The 27,180-nt window shown below is 36.0% G+C and overlaps 1 protein-coding gene across 1 annotated transcript; it reads right to left on the bottom strand.

Moving 5' to 3' along the window:
• Positions 1–12,284: 12,284 nt before the first annotated feature.
• On the bottom strand, positions 12,285–26,674 carry LOC124645088. The gene is made up of 8 exons (XM_047184830.1): positions 26,658–26,674; positions 26,461–26,566; positions 22,413–22,506; positions 14,699–19,206; positions 14,511–14,609; positions 13,899–14,076; positions 13,084–13,225; positions 12,285–12,858 (listed from the first exon to the last, which is right to left on the bottom strand). Exons 1-8 carry the CDS (start codon positions 26,672–26,674, stop codon positions 12,285–12,287), a joined length of 5,718 nt encoding a protein of 1,905 aa, XP_047040786.1.
• Between the last annotated feature and the right edge of the window lie 506 nt (positions 26,675–27,180).

Here is a 27,180-nt window from a genome sequence, read left to right on the forward strand (position 1 = left end):
GGATTGTTTGTTTGTTCGTGAGTACTGATTTCTCTAGTTAGGTTCGTAAAAACTGCACTAAGTTTTCAGTAAGTAATCTCATTCTAGAGAAAGTTCTCAAGACGACGTAGAAGACAAGGAATAAAGATCTGTTTTCCGCGAATAGTTGTCTTCAATTAGACGTAATAAAAAGAAAAGAAGGAAGTAGATGTTTATGTCAAAGGGTATTTATTCCGCTCCTTAAAGAACCATTCAGAGTGCATACCAGATTACAGAAGTATAAAATAAACAATCCACTTGCAAAAGCGCTGACATTTCAATAAAAGAAACAGCTAATTAATTAGCAAAGAGAATGCTTTTGTATTCAATTTTATTTTTTCGTAAATAAACGAACTCTCGTACTGCTTGTTTCAGTTATATTGTCCAATGTTTGGCCGGGTAATTACTCGTACAAAGCGCTTGTTATCATGGTTGAGTATTTCTGACACCCGGTTAGACATTTAAAATATATATTTTTTTGCATTCGAACTGGCCGCCAAAAACGGTGACTTGCAATGACTGAGATGCGGTGGCACATAAACGCACCTAATGAGAAATTTATACCTGCATTGTCAATAAGTCAGTAATATTAGCTAATCAGCATATTTGATTTACTTTAAATAAGGTTTGAATTTACATCAAAACGCCGAACACATTTCTGCAATAAGTAATTAAATACTAACAGCGTTGCATTCATCAATCGGAATTCCCAAAATACTATTTGAATTTCATATTGCCGAATTTCGATTGAAACTGTTCGACGCGGAACAGTGATCGCCAAAGAATATTTTAATTAAAACCTGCGATTCTCTTTGACGAAATTTAGTTTTGATCGAGAGCCCGTGACTGGCTGTTTCACAATAAATTCACGTGTATTTTGAGCTAAGTACATTAGCGGCTCCGACGGCGAGATTCCATTATGAAGCACTAGTTGCTTTCTGCGGTTTGATGCGAATATAAACAGAACTATATCATTGTAATAAAAATGTCCACTTCAAAATGTATTCTTTTTTAAGGGAAATTATCAAATGACCTATATGGGTTAGCAGCGTGTGGGAGTGTCAGACTCTCACTAACTAAAACCCGTCATGTTCTTTCTTAGCCCTTTATGTACCAGTACCATGGTAACTCTTTAAGCCCTGGCAGGGAAATATGTACACTAAACTTGTGTACTTTACTATCTACATAAATCTGTATATTTTCCATAGTTAACGGTTCCTTTTCACCTGAAAGTTCACAAACAAAAACTGACTAACCCATTTATAATATTAGTGAGGACTGCACTGCCATTCGCATTTCCCGATCCCTTTTCAAATAAACTTCAAAGCTTTACCATATTACGTTTTAATGAACAACCGTCGGATTTGTTGCAAAACAGGCTTTCGACATACGCCAGGATAATTTCCAATTATTCCATTTTAGGTGTACTAATCGAATCCATTGTGGACCTGTGATGTATTCTCCGAATTGAAATATGAAATGTTATTTAACAGTCATCGTTTGTTAGACTTAAATTAACTATCCCATTTATAATAAATATAAGAAGAAAGTTCAGCTGATTAATAATCCCGTAAATAGATTAAGGTTATCTGAAAAAAAAAAAAACACAATTTTGAGCGACGAAATGATTGTATTTTCCAATACACTTTATAATAAAAGTTATGACTAACACTCCATTTTCGTATCGAAAGCACTCAAGTCTAATACAAAAAAGAACTACATGATTGCTACGAAGCTACGGCGTAGCACGTTGTCGTAGCAGATGGATTTAAGCTCCTTGCTTTTTACTTTTGCACAATGTAAACTTTGTTTGATATAAAATAAATCCAGTCCCCTTTTAAAGGCTTTCATTTCTAAGATAGGTAAAAGATGATAACATTTTATATTCTCTTTCAACAAATAACCTTTATTCCGTATTTTACACAGAAAATAGGAAATCAAACTAATGTAACAGTGAAGTCATTAAATGTCACGAAACAATAGCTCATTATACGGCACTGATACTGGGCATCGCGTTAGTCATTTTAATTACAGACACCTCGTACAGGCAGTCAAAGCGCATTGATTGAAAACCGAATTATAATGCATTCATGGTCCAACGGTCAGCTTTGAATATCGAATTCTAATGATAACAGCGATGCGTCTGACAGCTAATTACGTGATGGAGCCAATAACTGACAAGCGTTAGGGTTTCCCTTCGAGGCATCGTGATAGCAGCGGTGAAACAGCAAGGTTGTTATTATAGCTACATTAAGGGTCAACCCTACATATAGTATGAAAACCTTTTTGGTAAAAGCGGGTGGCTTAGATGCACGAGAGGTATGGACCACATGCATATACTTAGAGTTATTTTTTTTTAGCTTGCATTAAATCGGACAAGAGGCATATATAATTACATGCGTTCGTTTATGGTTGTACATATTCTCTTCTGGTTAGTTCCTGTTTTAGGTTAGGTTAGGTTTTAAATCAGTAACTTAAATTATGTATAATGCCAATTATAAAATATGCCACCCTTTATAAAATTACTGACAGAATCGGTATCATCGTATTTGTTTCCGATGTTTTCCGTCGGCCTCTATATTAGACAGATGAGTCTAAATAATACACTGAAATGACTATTTATCCATGAAACCACATCGTAATAGTGGCTATCTGACCGCAGTGTTGTGGTTTGCTTGGCTGTTTAACACCACAATTTAGAGCACATTAAACGCTATTATTTCAGCAGCCTGCGAAACTCATCGTGGTAAAAGATAAAAGATAAAAGAAGATATTTTATTTGAAAACATGAGTAAACAAGGTGTTAAAGGTATAATAAATAAGAATCATATTTTGCCGTTATTAAACAGCGTACAAATATTATTGTAGTAATGCAATTATAATCGATAAAGAAAAAATGTCATAATATTAGGTGTTTAGGAAGTCTGTCAAGCTATAGTAGCACCTCTCAATTAGATATTTTTTCAAATGTATTTTAAATAGTTTTAAATTCAAAGTTTTTATTTCTTTTGGTATTTTATTATAGATAACTGGGGCCAAACATAGAATGCTATTGTGCATTAGTGTTGTGTTTGATCGAACTACACATAGTTTGGTATTATCTCTCCGGCTGCGACTTACCACATCCGAGAGACGATTAAATAAATTTGAATTTGTTTTGACAAAAATTGCAGTTTCATAAATAAATAAAGGTGGTAGGGTTAAAATTTTATGTTTTATAAAATAAGGCTTGCAGCTGTCTGTGATATCTAATCCAAACATTGCCCTGATACATCTTTTTTGGGATTTTGAACAGCATTTCCTTATTCGTGGAGTTGCCCCAGAATAAGATGCCAAATCTTAACACAGACCCTACGATGCCATGGTATGCCATAACTAATGCGTCTGAATTCACGACATATGAAAGTTTCCATAGGGCATACAGAATGAGCCTTCCAGTTTAATTTTGTGTCAATGGTTACGCCTAGAAATTTTGCTTTTTCTGTAGTGCTCAGTGGTGTACCTTTATAATTAATATTTAATTGGGGAGTGGCTTTACGTTGGCTGAACCACATAATTTTAGTTTTGCTTAGATTTATTTTTAGGTTATTTTTGGTCATCCAATTGATATCGAGGAAATAGTGTCATTAATTTCATTTGAACTTTTTTGTCTGCCACTCCGATCAAATCGGGCACGGAAAAGAACTTTAATAGGAAAATATAAATACGCATTAAAGTTACCTATCAAAAGGATTGCAAAGAATCAGCACTAATATTTTACTACCTTTAGTTTTTTTTATTTTTTTGAGATGAAAATTATCAGAAGATCTTTAGACTTTTACGGACTAAAACCCACCTTTATTCCTTTTCAAGCCTATCACGTACCAGGGCCGGTAACTCTTTCAAATCACCCCTCAGCCCCAGCAGATACGATACCTATATGACCCATAAGGTATATGCCCACGTCCATGGAGAACAAAAGACTAGCGGAGATGTCATAACGCAACATCACTTAAGTAGCGCCAAAATACGAGTGTTTGGGAGACGAGGAACGTTACTAGCGTCACCCTCATACACCAGCCTTGGAACCCATAAATAATTTTATAACCAGCAGATTGATCTTGATTGGACAAGACACACAGATGCCTCGTTAGATCTAGTAACTGATCGTTTATGAGTAACTTAAGGTAGGCGTAGGCCTACCTTAAGTTGACCTACAAGAAGGCATCTGACCTATGGAATCTCCACTTATCTTCCATCCTCCGTGCCCACAACGCAGTGATCACGCGTCAGTGGTATTACCATAAGTTATTCCGTGCCATACTCCGTGACCGTTACGGAAACAAAGCGCTTACAATGCTGCAACCAATAAGCATACGTCTATAGATCTATCTACGTCTATAGATAGATCAAAATCCTATTGTGGATTAGTTCGTGCCCACTTCAGTTTGCGATTGGCATCAGATAGTAATGGAAATCTTAGGTGGAAACGTCAGAAACCACTCTACAAAGATAGATTTAAGAATCTTAAAAGTATTTGATGCAAAATCTTTGGTATTATTACAAACTAGCCGTTTTCCCGCGGTTTCACTCGCATCCCGTGGGAGCTACTGCCCGCACCGGGATAAAATATAGCCTATGTTACTCGCAGATAATATAGCTTTCTAATGGTGAAAGAATATTTAAAATCGGTCCAGTAGTTTTTGAGTCTATCCATTACAACCAAACAAACAAAGTTTTCCTCTTTGTAATATTATAGTATAGAAAACTTATGACACCAAAGATGTTGCATTAAATAAATAACTTTATTTCAAATATATTTATTATTAGTAGCTATTTCTTACGAAAAAGGCTTTTAATTGCGTTTTGAGGCGTAGGACTAACAATTTTTTTTTTACCTGATTCAAATTATAGCAGTCATATTAAATTCATTTCAAAATAATAAAATTGTAACATGCACTCTAAGACAAAAGCATGGCACGTTTTCCGAGAATAATAATATTCTATCCACACACTTTTCTGTATGCACAATACCTCAAAGGCGAAACCTTATAAGTAGGAACCGAGAAAACTTTACAAAGGACAAGTAATAAATTATAATATAATGTTGAACACTGGTTTCCTAAAGACTGTTGTGCTGAACACAATTTCAGCCCACAGTGGGCTTACAGTGTAATATTGTGATGGTTTTTAAGAACTCGTGTGACAGAGGTGTCTTTCGGAAAGAATATTTATTTTACTAACACCTGTTTCTCTAAGTTTTATCTAAACCAAGAAACTGCTATTTACTTGGGAGTAGTATACCAGCCATATCTAGACACACGGCAGTGTGTCCGCCAAGTTCGAGCAAAAAAGCGACACACCGGCCGTGGGTTATATTACACGAACCATTTCGGGCCAAATTCGACCCCCTTGTAACTCAAAATCTATTTTATTTACGCATATCAAATTTCTAGTATCTGTTGAGACCCCCTCACTTATCTAAAATACAAAATTTCATTAATATACCTATTGTAGCTCTTGAGATATTGACGTCAGAAAATCGCTATTTTTACTATACACTTATTCACTTATTCACTGACTCACTCATCAAAAACCTAGACCACTTCCAATGGTCGTATTGACTTGAAATTTGGCATGGAGGTAGGTCTTTATGTCAAGTTAAAGGGAAAAATCTGAAAATGGCCAAGTGTGAGTCGGTTTCAAAATAATGAAGGTGTTTTATACCCGGTGTAAATTTATTCCCCTAAGGAACTAAAACGAACTAAATTTATCTATATTTATATAATATATCTTCGAATGGTACAAAGGTTTGTATTTAGTCAAAGTAAAGTAAAAATCTGAAAACGGCCAAGTGTGAATTACTTTCGAAAATAACGAATGTGTAACTTTGATCCACGAACATAATATATGATAACATGTCATGTCAGTCAGTTGGTAAATCTAGTCCATTTAGTTAATCTAGTTCATTTCTTTGTAAGAAACATAGTGCATATTAAAAAATCTAAAAAATAGTATAAATGAGACATTTCTTTAACTAACTTCATCATAAGAAAAAAAATAAAATAAACAACCTTACAAAAATAAATGAAATCCCACCCAAAACAAAAATGTGAAAGACTGCCAAGTTCGATAATATGGGAATGCTTCGCCTATAAAAGAAGTGAGATCTGAATAAGTACCAAGTTCCATACACATACCTCAGTTAAAAATAGTTACTTTTTAATGATGATTACTTGGCAAGTTTTAATAGAAAATTAAATACTTGATTCATTGCGTTTAGTAGGTTTATAACAAGGTGTATGAAAACTTGCCAAGTAACATCATTAAAAAAGTAACTATTTTTAACTGAGGTATGTGTATGGAACTTGGTACTTATTCAGATCTCACTTCTTTTATAGGCGAAGCATTCCCATATTATCGAACTTGGCAGTCTTTCACATTTTTGTTTTGGGTGGGTATTTATGTACTTAACTCGAAGGTTTTGGGTATGAACGTGGACGGGTATAATGGAATAGAAGAGGAACAACAAAGGAAACGATGGATGGATTGTGTGAAAGTCGATATGGTAAGAAAGAATGTTACTTGTGAGATGACGACAGACAGAAGAGTATGGAAATAAAATTGCGATAAGGAGGTTGGTGGGGATGATAAATACTTATTCAAATTCGGCAGAATCAGTTTACCGAAACGTTACAAACAATCCAATACAATTTCACATCAGAAACCCTGTGATTCAGAGTAAACGGTGCCCGTCTTTCATGCTGTCAAGCCAATACTACAGAACCAATTCGAATCGAAATTGATACACAGGTAACCTAAAGCCTGAGGAAGTTAGGTACACAAGAATAAGACTTTTTATACAGGTGCGGAAATTAGTTCTCTCAGGACAAGTGTGGAGCCGCGGGAAACGATTAGTTTGTAATAAATATGAGTAGTGAATCAGAGAAATGGGAGACGAACGGCTTATAAAAATCTTTCCGGAGGCTGTACGGGAAATATGACATACGAGTATTTTAATTACTTCAGATGCTCTACCTGCATAAGGGATTAAAATGTTGTGGGTACCTTAATACTGTTGTGTTTTGAAGTCGTGTTTTAATTAAATTAAAATCTTTGGACGACTGTCCAGTGGCAGGGAAATACTCCAGCAAAATGTGAGTGCATATATATTTTTTAATTTTGTCTGAATCATTGGATAGTATATGTAAATTATTATCTTTTAAGGTAATTTAGAATAGTTTTGTAGTCACCTCATTAAAGTGTGCTTGATATTGATGAATGACGAACTAAACCAAATAGAAAAACATTTTCCACTCTTGAATAAACAAACTAAAATCAATAAAATTGTGGTATTAATATATTATCACCGCTTTATTGCTGTTGAAAATCAACGCCATTTGTAATGCAGCACATACAAATACTCGTATTACGGTGATAATTTGCTTAACAATCTGTTAATAAATATCAGGACATACAATGGTTCACCAACAATGCTTTATATACATAATAACGTGTAAAAGATTATCTATTCGATAAAACAAACAGTTGACTATTACATGACCATGGTTTATCGATTGTACCACAAATGGCACCCAACGTGGGTCAATGCTGATAAATGACTACCCAATACACACATGCTCTTTAGTTTGCCAACATTATGCCAAACAAAAAAAAAATTTCTGCGTAAAGAATTCGATGGCCAAAATTTTTGCCGGGGATGCGGGATTTTTCGAAAGAGTTACCGCGGCCCTGGTACATAAAAGGCCTACAAAAGAACATAATGATGGGTTTTAGTCAGTAAGAGTATGACACTCACTCACGCTGCTAACCCTCAGAGAGGGGTCATTGGATGATTTCAAAAAGAAAACTAAAGGCCAAAATTGACACAATTTCAAATCGTGCAAAATCAAATTTTATGTCTTTTTTGTCGGTCATAAAGCACCTCTTAAATTATTTCCACAAATATTCCTTCCAAATTATTTATGCATAGATTATGTGCTCTAAAGCCGCCAATACTATCAAAACTTCTTTAACAAGACTTTGAAACTTTCAAGCCATCTATAAGTACTGCGAAGTGAGGAACAATCTCTTTACGTGCCTTTCGAACCACGAGAGGATTGCAGCGTGAATTTAAGTTTCTGAGACTAGCAAGGGCAAAGCTGGAATACGTTCAATCTATCTATGTACTATGACTGAACTTGAAACTCTTCCTAACTTATGCATTGTTATTAGGTACTTAGATACAGTATACAGGAACAAAACTTAATAATTATGTTTGAGATAATAAACGCACGTGTTAGATTCATTCATAATATGCGTCATTTATCATACATAAATACTTAGTTTTGATTTACACATAATATGCATCAAAAAACATGGCTTACTCAATGCAACGACAAGCATTTCATTGTCTTAAGAGGTATATCACTGCTTACCAATTTTTATACTTACAAAAATCACTATCCTGTACTCTATTATCAAGTAGAAGGGCTCCAAAAAAAAACAATTGCTGGCGATTAACATTCAAGTACCTGGCTGATCTATGAAAAAAATATGTTGGGGCTAATTCACCCCAACATGTTGTACAAACCACATATCTGTGAGTACATACGACAGTGTTCTAGTAATAACAGTCACGTGATAACAGTAGTGATTGATATCGCTTCAATGTCGTTGTAGTGCCGCTTTCAATGTAATGCCAGATCTTACAAGCCTGTGACCTGTTGTCATGTGTTGACCTCACGGTATAACCGTTGAAGGTATCGATTTGTGATAATCGATGTATGGAGAATTACAATAACCGATCCATCTTTTGTTTTGCGATTGGATATTGAATTTTGACATTAGCTTCATATACATTACAGGCTTTTCCGTCGTCTCACCCGCGTCCTGTGGGAACTACTTACCGAGTTAAAATATAGCCTGTATAAATTGGGAAGGCTTTTCTAGTGTGAAAAAAAAATCACATCAGTTCAGTAATTTCTGTTTCCTCTTTATTGTATTAGTATAGATGTCCAATTTCAAATCAATTTCAATTTCTAATCGAAAATCAACGGAATCGGCGGGTATTGTAATCCGCTGATAATGTATTGTCTATGTGTAGCATGATTATGTTTGAGAGGGCATGTAAAGCCGGTGACCCCATGCGCTACTCAGTAGCTGTCGTTTTTACAATAGGCATGATGACAGTAATTAAAAATCATTAAAATATTATACTTATTAAATTAAAGTTGAAGCTTGGAATATAAAACGCGCATTGTTTTCTTTTTTAATAATGTGATTAATATTTATTTTTATAAAATAAAACTACGAAATAAGGCAATCCGCCATGATATCTTGAACACCAATCAGAGCGCGTGACGTCACCTTTTGGTCGACGCATTAAAAACTCGCACAAACGTCACATTTCGCATTGTAAACTTCCTCTGCGAATCTCTGTGTTTTCATTAATTAATTGTTTATAACGAGTACTATTTGAATGTAAATGTTATTAAAATCGAATATAAAATAACACGAATCATGAAGCAAGGATTGATTAGGCAAACAACGCTAATTTGCCTAGAATCGATATATGCTAGGAGAGTTTTTGGCATCAAATAAAGATATCTTTAGGATGCAAAAAAGATGTATTATGTCTATGTGTAAACTAAAAGTAACAGACAGTTGTGCACCTTTTTAGGGTTCCGTACCCAAAAGGTAAAACGGGACCCTATTGTTTTCGCTCCTCTGTCCGTCCATGTTGGATTTTTCACAGATGATATATTTCTGTTGCCGTTATAACAACAAATACTGAAAATTTGAATAAAATAAATAATTTGGGTGGCTCCCATACAACAAACGTGATTTTTTTTTATGGTACGGAACCCTTCGTGGGTAAGTCCGAGTCGCACTTGGCCGGTTTTTTACCATTTAGACCTCGTACAAAACCTATATTATACTAGAATCTAGAAAACTATGTAAAAACTTACATCAAAGTGATCTTCACAAAAATAATGGTGTGGGTAAAAAATACTGGGTAATATTGGTTTTGAATCTCGCCTTGCAAGTTTAAGCCACTTTTTTCGTATTTTTTAATGTGAGAAACCAGAGAAACGTACACAAATAACTTAAAATGAGTTGTTATGGATGTGTTCTTACACTGGGGGACCCCACACCACTTATACACTTTCGAATTCATATTTAATAATACAAAAAAACTTAATTATTGAACGAGCGTTGTTTACTTGCATCTTGTCAACCCAAGGCGTGACGTCACAAGTGACGGCATGACACTGACAAGCGTTTTCGCGCCGGATTCAAAGTGGACAGAGAAAAATGCAATTATTTGACAAAAAAACTTCGCATTTTTTTTAAATTAATGATTTTCCGTATAAAATAGACGTATACCTACATCATACAAAGGAATTTAAAAATTTGTCATCATGCCTATTACGGGTCAGAATCCGTCATGCTTTAAGAAAACTCTGCAGGTTATAAGTTAGGTGATTAAAACAACCTGCAACTCACTCGATAAGAAGTATCACTTACCTATATCTGTTACTTATCAAAATGTGTATCTTGACGTAAAGAAAGCTTAATTATTTGTCCAAAAATATTTTCAAAAAACACACTATTCCTCACAATGTAAACAGCAAACAAAACTTTTGGTGCTGCCACAAATGCATTAAGGCGCCCAAATCACATAGGTGTTGTAAGTAGTTTATTTCGATCCAAAACGAACCATGTTAGTTCAACTGTTGTTACACTTTAGCGCAACAAGTTCGCTAAGCCTCTTACATTAAGTCTAGCATTGAAAAGCTACAATGATTTCACCGAGACTGCGCCGGATTACATCCTCCACCTATGTGCTCTGAATGCAGGCTTTTACTTCGAAAAGCAGTTGTAAATTGTTGGGGTATTTAAGTTTTTAGTTTTAAAAATACTATGTAAAATAGTTGGGAGGCAATGATTGTCCATGCATATGATCATTTGATACTGAACCAATCAGCTATGAGCTACATTTTAATAATAATTTTAATAACTTTCCTTTTATCATATTCCTCCGCTGGGTTACCCTAGGTGCTGATGAAGTTTGACTGTCTTCACTAAATAGTATAAAACAAAGTTACTTACTCTGTCTATAATTCCTGTACATGCTTAAATCATCAAAAATACGCAACGGATTTTGATGCGGGTTTTTTTAATAGACGGAATAATAAAAGGTTTATATTGAAGGTTTATATGTACAATGTAGTGTGTTTAGTATCAGCGAAGCCGGGGCGGGTCGCTAGTAATAATATACATTCTAAATAGTTTTTGCGATATCCTACTAGCCCTACAAGTACAACAATAAGTGCAAGCATCACAGGTTTCCTTTTCCTTTTTTTTCAACATTATGATCCTCTCTTTCTTTATTTCGACTAAATACAACTTGCTTTCCATCACCTCTGTCTCTGATTAAATCATTTGCCATAATGAAACCAAGAAATAGATACGTTTACTAACGTTTTCGGTATACCCAAGATAGGATAATGCATCAAAACTAGAGGTCAAGAATAACTCTGAAACAAGAAAGAGCGATGCTCTTGGCAAAGTATATTTGTGCAACTCACGTATATACAGGGATTTCTATGTAAATCGAACTCACATTATAACAAATTTTAAACTTTTACCGTCTTACCACAAAAACTTTTAAACGTCAGTTTATGCCTTGTCTAAAAAAATGTCAAATTATGACGTTGACATATGGTTCATTTTGCAGCCAAAATTTTATTAGACAAGTGTAAAACAGGGTTTAAAGTTTTTGTAGTAAGGCCATTAAAGTTAAAGTTCACATTGTGTATTAAGAATTTGGCATGCAACGTATAATTATCTTTCCAATCTGAACACCCTGATCGTATCCCTTCAGGCAGATAATATGATTAGTTCATCCCCTATGTGGGAATTAGTTAGCGACCTACGCACCCTTGCCATGCTTCTATTGTCTACTTTATTAAAACTCTGTACAGAACTTTAACACTATACTCCTAAAAACTTACTTAAAATGATTTTTATTTTTAAAAGCACTTGCCACTGTTTAATGCTAACCTACTAGACTATTAATTGCATAAAATAATAATGCAGTACAAACAAATATACCGTTTTATTCGTAAACATCAAGTACATACACTATAAAATTAATTCATATTAAAACTACATTAAATCATACTAATAAATTCATACGTACCAAATTAAAGTTAAACTCGTAAGCAAAAAAAAAACACTTAAAATAAAAATGCTAGCATAACTAATAGGTATTATACTTATCACATGGAGCCAACAGTGAGCTCCAACGGTGGATGCATCTTCCCCGTCCTCACACATTGTAGAATCTGATAAATATTTTCTAAACTTTCAGTTTTTGCTGGACGTTTGTCATAAGGAGTTGATACATCTGTTATTTCCGAAGTGTCGGTATCGATAATCTCGTTACTGACTATATGCATGCCCAAGTGCAATTTGAGACTCGTCGCTCCGTCCCTAAAGAACAACGTGATGGACCCCTGATCCAGAATTTTCAACGAGAAAAAATTGTTAAGTTTTACAGCTTTCATCCTAATCTTGAATGGTTTGAATTTTTTTCTTAGACTATGTTTTTTCTCTTTGGCGAAATTATCCAGTTCTATCGCGACCATTTCGGGATCGACGTTCTTTTCATAATCGAACCCCTCTTGAGCCCTTTCGAGTTGTGTCGCGCGCTCCAGTCGACGGTCGCGCTCTTTTTGATCGATGAATACCTGTTGTAAGACAGGCGGGTCGTTCAAAGAGTGCCATTTCCATTTGCCCGGTGGACCAACTTTTGAGTCTACGAGTAAGCCTTCAGTTTGGTTGTATTTCAGTCTGTTAAAGCAATAAATAAATAAGGTAAATAATGTAATAAAAGTAAATACGTTGTACAATTATTTTTGTTACAGTTTTGTTTCTTAAATATTTTTTGTTAAAGTTGAATTTGTGAGCCACAATACCAAAACAGTTCTCTTGAAAAATTTTCATATGACATACATTGGTTTCATCATTGTTTAACAGTGATATTATACTCATACAAGCTGCAAGGTAAATGCGCACCTGACGTTACCGTGATGGTCATAAACAACACCATTTCCAAGTACATCGAATAATGCTAATATGGTGCGAGGTTGAAGCTTGCCGGTGGCCTCGAATTCCGTTCCAGTGCTGTACACCACATACCTTTGCCCTATATTCGATTCTGAAATCATTACGTAAACTAAATCATTCTTTGTTGGGTTAAGAACCAACCTCTTTAGTGTGAGCGTGGGTTGCATTTCAGGTCAAGCAAGTACCAATGCAACTTTTCTAAGTTTGGATGTACTTTCTAAGAATATGTTGGACACAAATGACCGGGTTTCAGACGGCATGATAATCTGTAGATCCCGGCTTTCATTTGAACATCTTTGGCAGTCGTTACTGTTAGTGAGAAGCCAGAAAATCTGATAACTAGTCTTACCAAGGGGTATTGGGTAGCTCTGGGTAACTGGTTTGCTGAGGTCAGCTTCTTGTGTGTTACTCAGCTCCATCCGGTTTAATTGAAAGCCGAAAGTAGTAGGGAAAAGGCTAGGGCAGTAGTATGGTAGGAAGGGGTAGGGGTAGGTAGGGATGATGAAATCATTATTTGTACGTGAACGCACATTATCCCAGCCGAAAGCGTCGTCAAAAGAATCGAAGGCAGAAAGTGTTTTATCCGAAAGTGTCTGTTCTGAAATCTTTAACTGAAAAATTCAAATCTCATCAATGGCATTTAATCTCATAACATGTACGTTCTTTTAATTAGCAGCGGTGTGTAAAATTTGAAATTTACAGATAATTTTGATTTATTTGTATATTTTGTGTATCAAATTAGTATGACTGAAGATAGCACAAACCTTTAGCATTGTAGTAATCCAAAGCAACTGTGCCGTTCTTATAAAACCAATGGCCTCGGCCGTTAGCGTCAATGAGGGCAAGTCTTTGCCCACTGTCGTAGAAGAGCTCTTCATCATGCTTGTGCAACTCGAACCAATCATGTTTCGGAAAAGCCGGTTTCATTTTATATACATTCATCTGGGTAAGGTAAAACTGAAAATGTACTAATTACCATTTTGCCAAATTAACTCTGTTTGTTCGGATCTCACGGCAAAATCACTGAACTGACATAAATGGTTGATAAACAGACAAGTCCAGAGACTGAGAAAGGTCACAGGCTACTTTTTATCCCGGGAAGTAGTTTCCTGGGGAAGCGTGTGGAACAGTGAGATTAAATAAACAGACTCTTTCTGTTCCCCTTCTCATTGCAGGCAATAAGAAGTTTTATACAAATGAGGGGTAAAGTTTTTAGCAACAAAAAGATAAAACATTGTATTGATGAAATAAGCACCAACATTTGATCGAGTTATTGGAGACTGTAGGTTCATTTCGATGTATTTCGTTCGTTTACGTTCACGCTATGAGAAAGGCGAAAGGTTAACTGTGTATTACTCGTAACGTAACATACATACCCTTCTCATTATCTTCTTCGTCGGTAGCTGTGTCCACCCGTTATCAATAAACTCTCTACTAGATAATTTATATCTTATTACACCGTCTCTAAACATAGCCTGAAAATATTTAGTAATTCAATTGATAAAGCAAAAATTTTATCAGAGGCGCGTACAGAATCAATCTTATTGATATAAAATTCTCGTACCTCGTAATCTATACCTGGTTCAAATTCTGTTTTTTTAGTAGTACGAAGGTCGTCTGATCCGATATTAAAATCCGATTTAAAAATCAGAGGTTTAATTTCTTTTTGTGTGTCTTTATGTTCTTTATATCGAGGATTGTACCGTACAATTGCGTTTCCTTTTATCATTGAACTGGGATGTTTAACTCGCTTCACGTCACACTCGAGTATAGTAGACGATGACTCGGGAGTGACTGGTGGCGTTATAACTTTTGGTATCACTGGAGGCATATTTTTTAATTGCAATTCTCTTAAGCGTCTCCTCTCCATTTCCTTTTCCTTCAGACGTTGTTTCTCCTTGTACTCTGCATACCTTGCTGCATTGAGTCTGTTACTACTCAATAACCTACGCAGTGCAGATTCGGACATTTGCTTTGGTTTTTTTAGCTCCACTGTAGATGCCTTATCTTGTGATTTACTTTTTAATGCCCTCTTTTTTGATTCCTTCTTTGGTGATAGATTTTCTTTACTTTTTTTTGATGTTGCTTCTTTTTGGCCTTTCTTTTCCCATTCTTGCTCACTCATTATAGAACCAAGAGAATCATCGTCACTTCCAAATTTGTATTGTATTCCTTTCTTACTAGCTAATTCCATCCTAGTTTTTCCTGGTTTTCTCTCTCCTTCCGTTGTTTTTTTTGGCTTGTCTTTCATGTGTTTACTATCATCGTCACCTCCCATGTGTTTACTCTTCTTTTTTTTACCGTCTGATTCTGCTTTTTGTGAGTCTTCCTCCTTGGGCTGTTTTGACTTTGCTTCTTTCGGAGATTTGTCTTTTAATTCTTTTTCAGTAGTCCCAAGAGAGTCGTCGTCATCTCCAAATTTGAATTGAGTCGCTTTCTTACTGGCTAGTTCTAACCTTGTTTTTTGAGTTGTTTTGTCTCCCTCTTGGGATTTTTTTTTCGGTTTTTCAGGTGTTTTGTCTCCCTCCTGGGATTTTTTAACCGGTTTTTCAGGTGTTTTGTCTCCCTCCTGGGATTTTTTAACCGGTTTTTCAGGTGTTTTGTCTCCCTCCTGGGATTTTTTTATCGTTTTTTCAGGTGTTTTGTCTCCCTCCTGGGATTTTTTTATCGGTTTTTCAGGTGTTTTGTCTCCCTCCTTGGATTTTTTAATCGGTTTTTCAGGTGTTTTGTCTGTTGGCACTACTTTTGCAGTACCAGTTTCAGGGCCTTTCTTCGTTTGCAGTTCTTTTTTAGGACTGATATCATCTGGTGCAGATTTCTCAGCACCTGTGTCAATAATTTCTTCTTGCTTTTTTGCTTCTTTCGCAGCCAAAGCTCTTATCGTCCTTAGATCTTTTTTAGATGGAGGTTTTAAGTATCGTGAACTGTCTTTTGGTGTCACTTGTTTTAAATCTTTGGCTAATGTTTTTTTGTCTTTTTTATCTACAACGAGCGTAGTATTTAGGTTGTTGAGTAAGTTCTTAAGAGCTTTTTTGTTTTCGTCTTCACTCAGTCCTTGGCTTAATGTTTTACGTGCATTTTCGATCAATTTTTGTACCTTTTTCATGTTAGAAGTGTCTGATATTCCTTCCATAACTGGTTGACATAGGTTTGTCAGTTCTTGTATTATATTGTTTAACAAATCTGGAGATGCTCCCCCTAAGGCCTCATTAATATTTTTGGCCAATTCCTCTACCAGATTTTTATCTAAAGCTCTACTAGCCAAAGCCTGATGGAGATCAGATAATTTTTGCACAAGTCCAATAGTTGCCTCAATTGATGATGTATCTGACTTAGAAGATTCTGCTTCCATTTTTTCCTGAGTTTTGCTAGGAGTCAATTTGATTTGACTTTTTTTTGCTACTTGTTCATCAGCAGTTGCGCCCTGCTTCAATTCTTTTTGAGAGGGTTTTTGCAAATCTTTCTCCCTTATTCCTTTTTTTTGAGAATCTTGAGCTAGGTCCTTTTTCGAAACTTTAGATAAATCATGAGCATCATCTTTACTTTGAACACCTGCCAGGATTTGCTCATCATCTTTTATTAGAGTTGAAGAATCTCCTTCTTCAGGGCCTGGCAAAAGAACTTGACTTTCTTCGGGGGATACAGGTAAACCTAAAATACTTTTCATGACTAGTTTTGATAGCTTCGGTCTTTCGACCAGTTCTTGTTGACTCTGCACTAAAGGCAAGCTATGAGTGCTAACTCTACTCTCAGCTTTAAGTAAGCCTGTCATACTTTTTATACTTTCACCTTTAGTTGATTCTCGCTCTCCATCTTTTGCTTTATCACTGACACTACCATGTTCACTTTGTACTCTGGGTAATTTAAGGGCACTCAGTTTACTTTGGGATTTAAGTAAGCCTTGCACACTTTTCTTACTTTCTGCTTTAGGCAATTCTCGCTCTTCATCTTTAGTGTCTTCACTTTGAACTTTAGACATAACCTGCATACTTTTCATATCTCGAGATAAGTCTTTACTTTGAGTTTTCAAGCCAACATCGGCACCAACTTTACTTTCTTCTCCAGGTAAAACAAGAGTGCTTTGTTTACTTTGAGCCTTGGTCAATCGTTGCATACTTTTCTTGCTCATATCTCGAGATAAGTCTTTACTTTGAGTTTTCAAGCCAACATCGGCACCAACTTTACTTTCTTCTCCAGGCAAAACAAGAGTGCTTTGTTTACTTTGAGCCTTGGTCAATCGTTGCATACTTTTCTTGCTCAGACCTTTAGATAAGTCCTGTGCACTTTTAGGTTCCAAACTATCACGGGTATCGGCTTCACTTTGTGCTTTAGATAGGCCACGAGTGCTTTGTTTACTTTGAACTTTAGTTAAACTTTGCATACTTTTTTTGCTCAAACTCTTTTCACTCTGAGTTTTCAAGACATCGTGGGTATCAACTTTACTTTGTCCGCTCTTTATTCCTTGAGCGCTCTGTTGACTCTTGGTTAAACCTAACATACTTTTCTTGCTTATATCTTGTGATAATTCGTGCTTATCATCTATACTTTGCTGTTTTAAAATATCCTGTGCTTGATCCTCCCTCTGTCCACTGGAAGCTTTAACTAAACTTGGTAAACCACGGACACTATATTTACTTTCAACTTTTGGAAAACCTTCCATAGTCTTTTCACTTTGAACAGACGGTAAAATTTGAGTTTTTTCTGCTTCGTCTTTCTTTGGCCCTTCAGGTATTATTTCCGATTTTGCTTTTATATCATAAGACCTATATGGTTTGTGTAAGCCTTTTCTGGGGTGTTCATTTATTTTCTTATGTAATTCTTTGTTTACCATATCACTTACGTCAACTAGTAATTCTAGCATGTCTTTATTTACATTTTTGGATGCTGCTATTACTAGAAAGTCGTTTAAGTCATCGATCAATTCTTTGACACCTTCTTTACTCACAGATTTATAAATATCTTGAGGGAGAATATTATGTAGGTCTCTCAGTTCTTTTATTAGTTTTGCAAGTACTTTTATTGTTAGTCCTTTTCTCATAACTTCATTTAAAGACTCATGAATCTCTTGATTCAATTGTTTATTATCCTGAACTTCTCGAGGTAAAGCCTTTTTTAGTTCTAATAATTTTTCATATAGGCTTTTTTTAAGATCGTCATCGCTTTGTAATTTACTACTACTTTTAATTTGTAAGTTTTGTAAATCATTGATCAGATCTTGAATTCCATCTTTACTTAGTTCTTTTGAAATATCGTGAGGCAGAGCACTATGTAAGTCTCTCAGTTGTTGTATTAGTTTTGCTACTATATTCGGCTTTAGTCCTTTACTCCCAACTTCATTTAAAGTCTCAAGGATCGCTTTTACCACTCTTTTATTCACAGGGACTCCTTGTTGCAAAGCTTTACTTAGGTCTAATAATCTTTTAATTAGGCTGTTACAATATTCTTGATAGCTAAGTAACCTATGACGGCTTTCTTTTGGTTTTCCAGATAGCATCGTTCCATGTGAAAGTTTACCTTCATGATGACCCTTTTTTATGAATTTGCACAAACACATTTCTTTTGACGGAGACGGGTAGAGACTAGTTTCGGAAGTAAATCGGGCACTCTCATCCTTAACTATAACATCTGAAATTAAATCTTCAAGTAATTCCTTGCTTCTTGACAATTCGGCCACTTCCTTTTGATCTAACTTTGGAAAGGTATCAATATCCGGTTGTCTTTCTTCTAATCGTAACTTACATTCGCGTAGGATTCTCTCGAATTCTGGGTCTATCACTCCGTGAGTAACCACATTCTTATTGCCGGCAAGTATTGATTGTAACAAGCACTTTACTTTACAAAGCCACATTTTACTACGTTGTTGTAACTCTTCCTGTCTTTTCTGATTGATAGAAATAAACCTACTAACTGCATAGTTACATTTTTCACATGGCGTTTTAAAAAACTTTGCTAGCCTACAGTGCTCACAAATCCCTAACACTTCATTCCCCTTTATGTGTTTCATTTCTTCCAACAATTTATGTATTCCATCTACTATTTCTCTGCACTGGCCACATTCTGACCTCGTTCGTTCTGTTAAATAGAAACGTATTCAAAACTTAAAAATTTAATCTATATTTATATATAAATGAATCCCTATATCCCTTGATCACGCCACCGCGCGTGAACGTCTGGACTGGACCGATTAAGATGGAAAATTAGAGCTCAGACCCTGGGGACGGACATAGGACATAATTATTGTAACCATCCGGCTACGGGTAGCGGTTATCTCGCGACGCAAGTGAAACTGCGAGCGAAAGCTTGTTGCTTATAACAAACAAACACTGAACTGATATTATGTTCGTGCGAGCAAAATACGTAGCTAAACAGCATATACCTGAGTAAAATTCGAGTACTATCCCAATTTCCTCCTATTGCATTCAACGTTTTTGCCGACATAAATTCAGGAAACCACAATATTACAAAACAGATCTCATCTCGAAGCATAAAGGTTGTTTTATACTTACGAAATAGAAATATTGATTTCACAAAGCAGTTGCTTCTAAATTTTGGTGCTGTATTTAAATTATTTTGGCAAGTTCCTTATATTTTTATCTATCTATCAAAGTATGCTTAAAACTGACAAAGCCAAAATTAACAGACTTAACTGAAATGTCTTACGTGCATCAAAATTTTGTTCATCAGAGTAGTCAGAAGCCAGTGAGTCGGACACCAGTCTTAACAAGGAATATTGGGTTGCCTGGGTGACTGGGTTGAGAAGGTCAGATAGGGTCGCTCCTTGTAAAGCACTGGTACTCAGCTACTTCCGGTTATACTGGAAGCCGACCCCAAGATAGTTGGGAAAAGGCTCGGAATATGATGCTGAACGTAGGCCTCAACCAAAGAAAGGACAATGCTATTCTTTGTATGGAAGTTGGGCTCAAGAGTTGCCCACAGTAACTGCATAGTGTATTATGTTCCATAGGCTTATAATAGGTCCCAGACCGAAATATTTCGAAATCTATCCCAGGAGTGCTGAGAAAAACTGGTTTGACTCTTATTCAATACTACGAAAAATATGCTTACGAACTCTTAACTATTCCACTTTTATTACCTTAATTGAAATGCATTATAATATTAATCGACAAATACGAGGTATTGAACGAGATTTTTTTTTACCGACTTCAAAAAATGGAGGAGTTTCTCAGTTCGTTTGTATTCTTTTTACGTAAGTACGTGCATAACTCCGTCGTTTACCAACCGATTTAAACAATCATTTTATTGTTTAAAAGGATTTACTTTCCAAATAGTTCCAGGGTCCAGGGTCTGGTGATAGAAACCTTAAAACATTATGGAACTCTCGGAAATTGTAAGCACATATCGAATAAAAACTTGTCAATCGGGTATATGTCTCCGACACCACAAAACTGTGGAGGTTAAGACCTGACCTGACGATGGAGACAACAGTGAGACTAGGGAACTCCTCAACGGTATCTATTTACTACCTCGTGTTTGAGCTTATTTTATTCGTCTTGATAAGGTTTTTCCATTGCCATTAAGGATATTAATTGCATGACGCTACTCGAACTTAGGACTGATTGTGGTAGATAGAGACTGAAAAGCAAGAGAAACAACAATTACCTTTAAACGTCTATTTCTGTTTTTTTTTTTTTTAACCTGTTAACAGTGAAACCACTATCTATCTGAATGTTATTTCAAGAAAAGAGGTTGTTAGGTTTGTGGCTGCTTAAAATGGCTTGCTAACAATGGCTGGCTAACATTAGAACTGGTTTTTCTCGGGACCTCTGGGACCGATTTCAAAAATATTTGGATTCCGTCTTAAGAGTGAAGTAAAAAACCTATTTTAATCATTCCCACTACTGGGCAAATGGCTTGGGCTTCATAAACTGACTGTTCAAGTTGGACATTAGAACCGGGTTTTCTCGGGACCTCTGGGACCGATTTCCAAAATATTTGGATTCCGTCTTAAGAGTGAAGTAAAGAACCTATTCTAACCATTCCCACTACTGGGCAAATGGCTTGGGCTTTATAAAGTAACTGTTCAAGTTTAACATTTGAACCGGATTTTCTCGGGACCTCTGGGACCGATTTCCAAAATATTTGGATTCCGTCTTAAGAGTGAAGTAAAGAACCTATTCTAACCATTCCCACTACTGGGCAAATGGCTTGGGCTTTATAAAGTAACTGTTCAAGTTTAACATTTGAACCGGATTTTCTCGGGACCTCTGGGACCGATTTCCAAAATATTTGGATTTCGTGACAACAGTGAAGTAAAGAACCTATTCTAACCATTCCCACTACTGGGCAAATGGCTTGGGCTTTATAAAGTGACTGTTCAAGTTTAACATTTGAACCGGTTTTTCTCGGGACCTCTGGGACCGATTTCCAAAATATTTGGATTTCGTGTTAACAGTGCAGCAAAGAACCTATTTCGGCCACTTTCACTACTGGGCAAATGGCTCAGGCTTTGTTAAGTGACTATCTATGGAGAACATTTGAACCGGTTTTTCTCGGGACCTCTGGGACCGACTTCAAAAATATTTGGATTCCGTCTTAAGAGTGAAGTAAAGAACCTATTCTAACCATTCCCACTACCGGGCAAATGGCTTGGGCTTTATAAAGTGACTGTTCAAGTTTAACATTTGAACCGGTTTTTCTCGGGACCTCTGGGACCGATTTCAAAAATATTTGGATTCCGTCTTAAGAGTGAAGTAAAGAACCTATTCTAACCATTCCCACTACTGGGCAAATGGCTTGGACTTTATAAAGTGACTGATCAAGTTTAACATTTGAACCGGTTTTTCTCGGGACCTCTGGGACCGATTTCAAAAATATTTGGATTTCGTGATAACAGTGAAGTAAAGAACCTATTCTAACCATTCCCACTACTGGGCAAATGGCTCAGGCTTTGTTAAGTGACTATCTATGGAGACCATTTGAACCGGTTTTTCTCGGGACCTCTGGGACCGATTTCAAAAATATTTGGATTCCGTCTTAAGAGTGAAGTAAAGAACCTATTCTAACCATTCCCACTACTGGGCAAATGGCTTGGACTTTATAAAGTGACTGATCAAGTTTAACATTTGAACCGGTTTTTCTCGGGACCTCTGGGACCGATTTCAAAAATATTTGGATTTCGTGTTCAGAGTGCACTATGGAACCAGCTGAAACTACTCCCACTGCTGGGCAAACTTTGAGCCCACACCCTGGCATTGTCCTTTAGTTATCTCTATGGAAATCCTCCATCATACGTACGTACTCAGATATCTTATACTTACTAAGTTCAGCCATGAAGTCTGGTCGCGCAATCTGCTTGCTCCCAGTATTATGCACGATGAAGGTATTGACAGTTTCAACAGCATTCTCTTTACCCTGCAGCCATTATATACGATATACATACCTATATATACCTAGGCACATTATATAAGAGGAATTTGTTAACTATTTTCCTAATTTATTGTTTTATACTTACGGTAAACCATTACTTAAAACCAAACAAAATTGCAAAGACTATTTACTAATTCATAAGTCGCTCAGTGCGTCACGCCAAAGCAAGAGTGTGTACCTACTTACTACCTATTTACCGAAGAAAAAAAAGCAGAAACTCGACTACTAGTACCTACCTGTTTATATTCCTCCTATTGTGATATGCAATTAATAATGTGCTTTATCTAAGCTGTTTAAGGTGCATTATCACACGTTTGTTGAAATGAAACCACTATTTTGGTTCTTATCATATAATCACATCAAGTACACAACATTCATGAGTATAATTGAAGAAAAGATTAAAATGTTAATGAAAATAAATGTGCCAGTTTTGATTGTCTTAATCCTAATTCAATTCAAACATTTATTTTATTAAAATCGAGATTCAAAATTCGTATTGTTTAAAGAGATTTTCAAAACATCCATCTACCTACCTGAATACACAAAACAAATACTTAATTAGTATTGATAACTAATTAAATATTTATTTTGTGTTACATTTAATTGTTTAAAACTACCTAAAATTGTTATCATACTTACTTTCAAGATGTAATTACTAGCTACAACTTTTTTTTTATGATTTTTTTATGATTTTTTTTATTTTATGTTTTTTTATACATTTTATGTTTTTTTTTGTTCTTTATGTTCATTTTATGTTTTTTTTAATATATTTTCTGTTTAAACGATATAATTTTATATTTTTTATATTTTGTTTTTTTTTACTATTTATGTTTTTTTTTTAGATTTTTATTTATTATTTATCTTCACTACTCATTCAACTGTTAGTTCCTACACGAACCAATTATATTATCGATTAAAATATTACTTAGATACTAAATACATCCTAACAAAGACATCATCATAATAATTTGAAAAAAAAAAAATATGGCTGGCTCGTTTTTAAATAAGTAAAATAAGTTTACGTTAAGACGCAAGCAAACACATATTTAACTTACTAATACTCGGAACTAATTTATAAGCTTCGTAAATACTAACTCGCAAAGGCAAATAGCAGACGCCAACTTATATGACAATAGCTCAGCTCTTTGACAAACTCATTACAAACCGCTTTGCATTATGGAAAGTTTCATAAAACAATAGCAAGGGCATTAAAACATTGATAAAAATATTCAAACATGATTACAGAATCATAATAACCTACTTAAATTCATCTTATATTAACACCATTGGTGTGGGCGAATATTTATTCGTTGAATATAATATTGAGCTTAAGATAAAAATGTTCAAAATTCTTAAATCTTCTTAAATACAACATCAAGTTTACCAGCAAATTAACTTCGAAACATTTCACATCGGTCATCATTACCTATTCTATCCAGATCCCAGTGGGTTCACAATCTACAGACATACTTTTCCGTCACTCGTATCCTAACTTCATTACCTAACATTCCCATTATATGCAATGTTATTATCAAGAACATATCTACTCACTACGCAAGGATTAAAATAAAGTCTACATAAACCTTAGAATTGGGGATGTAAATAGGATTTTGTATAAGTAAATACATTTTTTCCAAAAGAGAAATATATGTACCTAATAACAACTAATATTAAAAGTGTAAAGTTATCAGAAATGTAAACAGTCCAAAAAATTTACGGAGACAGTCTTTTTGACATAATATTAATACAATCTTTTTTGACTATTTTATATTACGAAATATGTATGAGAACAGCGAAGGAGAATCAATCTTTTTGATTGTTATGCTATTTCTGATTCAATTATTTGTTTATATTGTTATTGTATTGCCGAAGATAATATCTTATATTGGCAGTCCCAGTTAACACTTTAGTACCTGGTTGAAATGGAATCTGAATTCTCCTTCAAGTTTTTAGACTGTTTTTAGAACTTTACAGGAAATTGTTATAAATAGGGTTTTCTAACTTATTAGGTAGACAAGTACATTCATAAAAAAATATTGTAGAATTTCATAACGTTACATAATTGACTTCAGAACGATATCACATGCCAAAAAAACTTACGATTGGAAAACAATCATAGATATAAATGGACTAATCAACCAACGAATCAAAAACTGACACATTTATTGTTTTATTTCAAACATTTAGTTTGAACGATCATGCTTGCGCCTTTTGGGGCTCGACGGCTTCGAACCAAGCTTACGAGAGCCAGCGTCTTTCTTGCCTGATAGCGTAGATACCGCAGATGGTGCAGTTACCGCAGATGGCGCAGATGCCGCAGATGGCGCAAATGCCGCAGTTGGCACAGGTACCGCAGATGGCGCAGTTACCGCAGATGGCGCAGATGCCGCAGATGGCGCAAGTACCGCAGATGGCGCAAGTACCGCAGTTGGCAAAGGTACCGCAGATGGCGCCGATGTCGTAGATGTCACAGATGCCGCAGATGCCGTAGGTGCCGCAGATGCCGTGGCTGCCGCAGATGCCGCAGATGCTACGGATGCCGCATTAGGCGCAGATGGCGCAGACGGCACCACCTGAATAGTGGGTGGTGTAGCCGGTAGTGATGCTTGTTCAGAACTCGGAGTACTACGCTGAGAGGCGCAGTGACGGGCCAGGTGGCTCAATGGTATAGTTTCCATCCAATCGCCGCTGGTGGTATCGGAGGTATAAGTGCTCTCCGAGCTTACGCTGCTCAAACCGTCCTCGCTCGGATCGTTTACATTCGTCGTTTCTTCAGACGTGACGATTGGTACAAGATTGGGCAGCTTAGGTGGTTGGCCACTTCCAGAGCTTGCACCGGGCTCTGGAACTACCGCAGCGCTTGCACCGGATTCTTCTGTAACTGAAGTGCGGGGTACAACATCGGGCACTTGCTCTGCTGATTCTTGGACGATGGGTAATTCCAATGGAGGAATGTGGACTTCTATCCCGTCCACATTTATCGGCACGTCGAATCTAATCCCATCAAGCCTGATTTCGGCTGAAGGGCCATAAATTATATTGGCGTGTACTGCTGGGCCACGAGGCATTTCATTTGTTGGAATAGGCACAGGATGTACCAGATTGTTTGGACTCTCGAGGATAGGTCGCTCAATATCGGGTTGAGCAACAATATTTTGCTCATTCGGTTGATTTTCACTTTGACTAGAAGTCTGTGCCTGGGGATCACTTTCTGACGACATGCCTGCTTCTCCTTGAGTATTCTCAGTGGAAAGAGTTAATGCGCTACATAAACCAGTGACGAACTGGCTCATGCCATCCAGACGAACCAACAGGGCACGCTTCTCAATTGCTTCTGTATAAGCTTTCTCCTGACCCACAACACAAGGAAATAGCTTTAAATAAAAGAAAATGTGGTGCAAATCCTCGCGAATATCATGAGTTTCTGTTGGTCGAGGCTTACTGTAGTCGATCTCCTCTCCAAAAGCATCTACCACAATGTTACGAGCATAAATTATATCTTCCGTAGAATAAATGCTTAGACATATATCAGCAAGAAGTTCATCGGGATATGTACCGAAATGTAAATGTTTTCCTATGAATGAAATAATGTTGGATTCAGGCCTTTCCATTCCTGGCAAAACTTTAGCAAAACTCGCCGCGAATATTAATTTTATCTAACAAGTTCGCGCGTTCCGTTGCCAAAATTGGCCACCAAAGCGCAGCGGGCGCCTCGTCCGACGGTACTGCTTCGACTGCATTACCGGCTCGGGATGCGTCGGAAAATAAATATTTGTTCCCGACAAGCGACGCACCAATCACCGTTTTCGATAATTAAGTTTTGGGAGGCGCATAGCTACAATGATGTGGGAGGTACCAAAGCTTTGTAAAGTTGACAAAACTACAAAGCAAGTACCTAAACCTAATAGGATAAGTATGAAACGCTACAGATTCTCTTACCTGCGCATCTTTATTTGTGTAAATATAAATGGCAATCTTAGAATTTTTAAGTTCAGCTATTTTCTTGAAGTCTCCCGCGCAAGGAGCCTTGCAGCATCGGCAACATCTGAAAATTTGTTTTACCGCTAGAAATTATTTTTCTTGGACTATTTACAATACCCTGTTAGCATAATTTTGTATTAATTATAACAAATTACCGACTAAGGCCCTCCATAATTATTATTTTTCCCCTGATATCATTCCCATTGTATCAACCCATAAACACATGACAGAGGAAAACACATTATTGTCATAATCATGTCATAATAAAAAAATGTCTATGATAAATCATCGAGCTTAGAATATATGTCAATGATGATAAATACAAAAGGAAGAGCGTAGAAATAATGCTTTATAAAAATATTTTGATAACAATATTTAAAAAGAAACCAATACCTAATTAGCTTTTTTTCTGTAAAATGTAGTGGGCCATGATATTTAAATTTATCTCCATATTTACCTTTCACTCAAAATCTCTAATTATGTGCCTAATCAAAATAACGTTATAGGTTGCGTAAATAATTTAAGTCTAAGTGATAAAATAAAAATATATTCGTTGGGTATATTTTTATTAAATACATTTTGGTTCGTCTTCCATCGTGAAGTTTTATTTTTAATGTTTTTTCTTCCTCTATAACTAAAAATTTTAAAACGTTCCCGCCATTCGTGTCCATAAATTCT

The sequence above is a fragment of the Helicoverpa zea genome, chromosome 31 (assembly GCF_022581195.2).
Source record: "Helicoverpa zea isolate HzStark_Cry1AcR chromosome 31, ilHelZeax1.1, whole genome shotgun sequence".
Taxonomy (NCBI): Eukaryota; Metazoa; Arthropoda; class Insecta; order Lepidoptera; family Noctuidae; genus Helicoverpa; species Helicoverpa zea.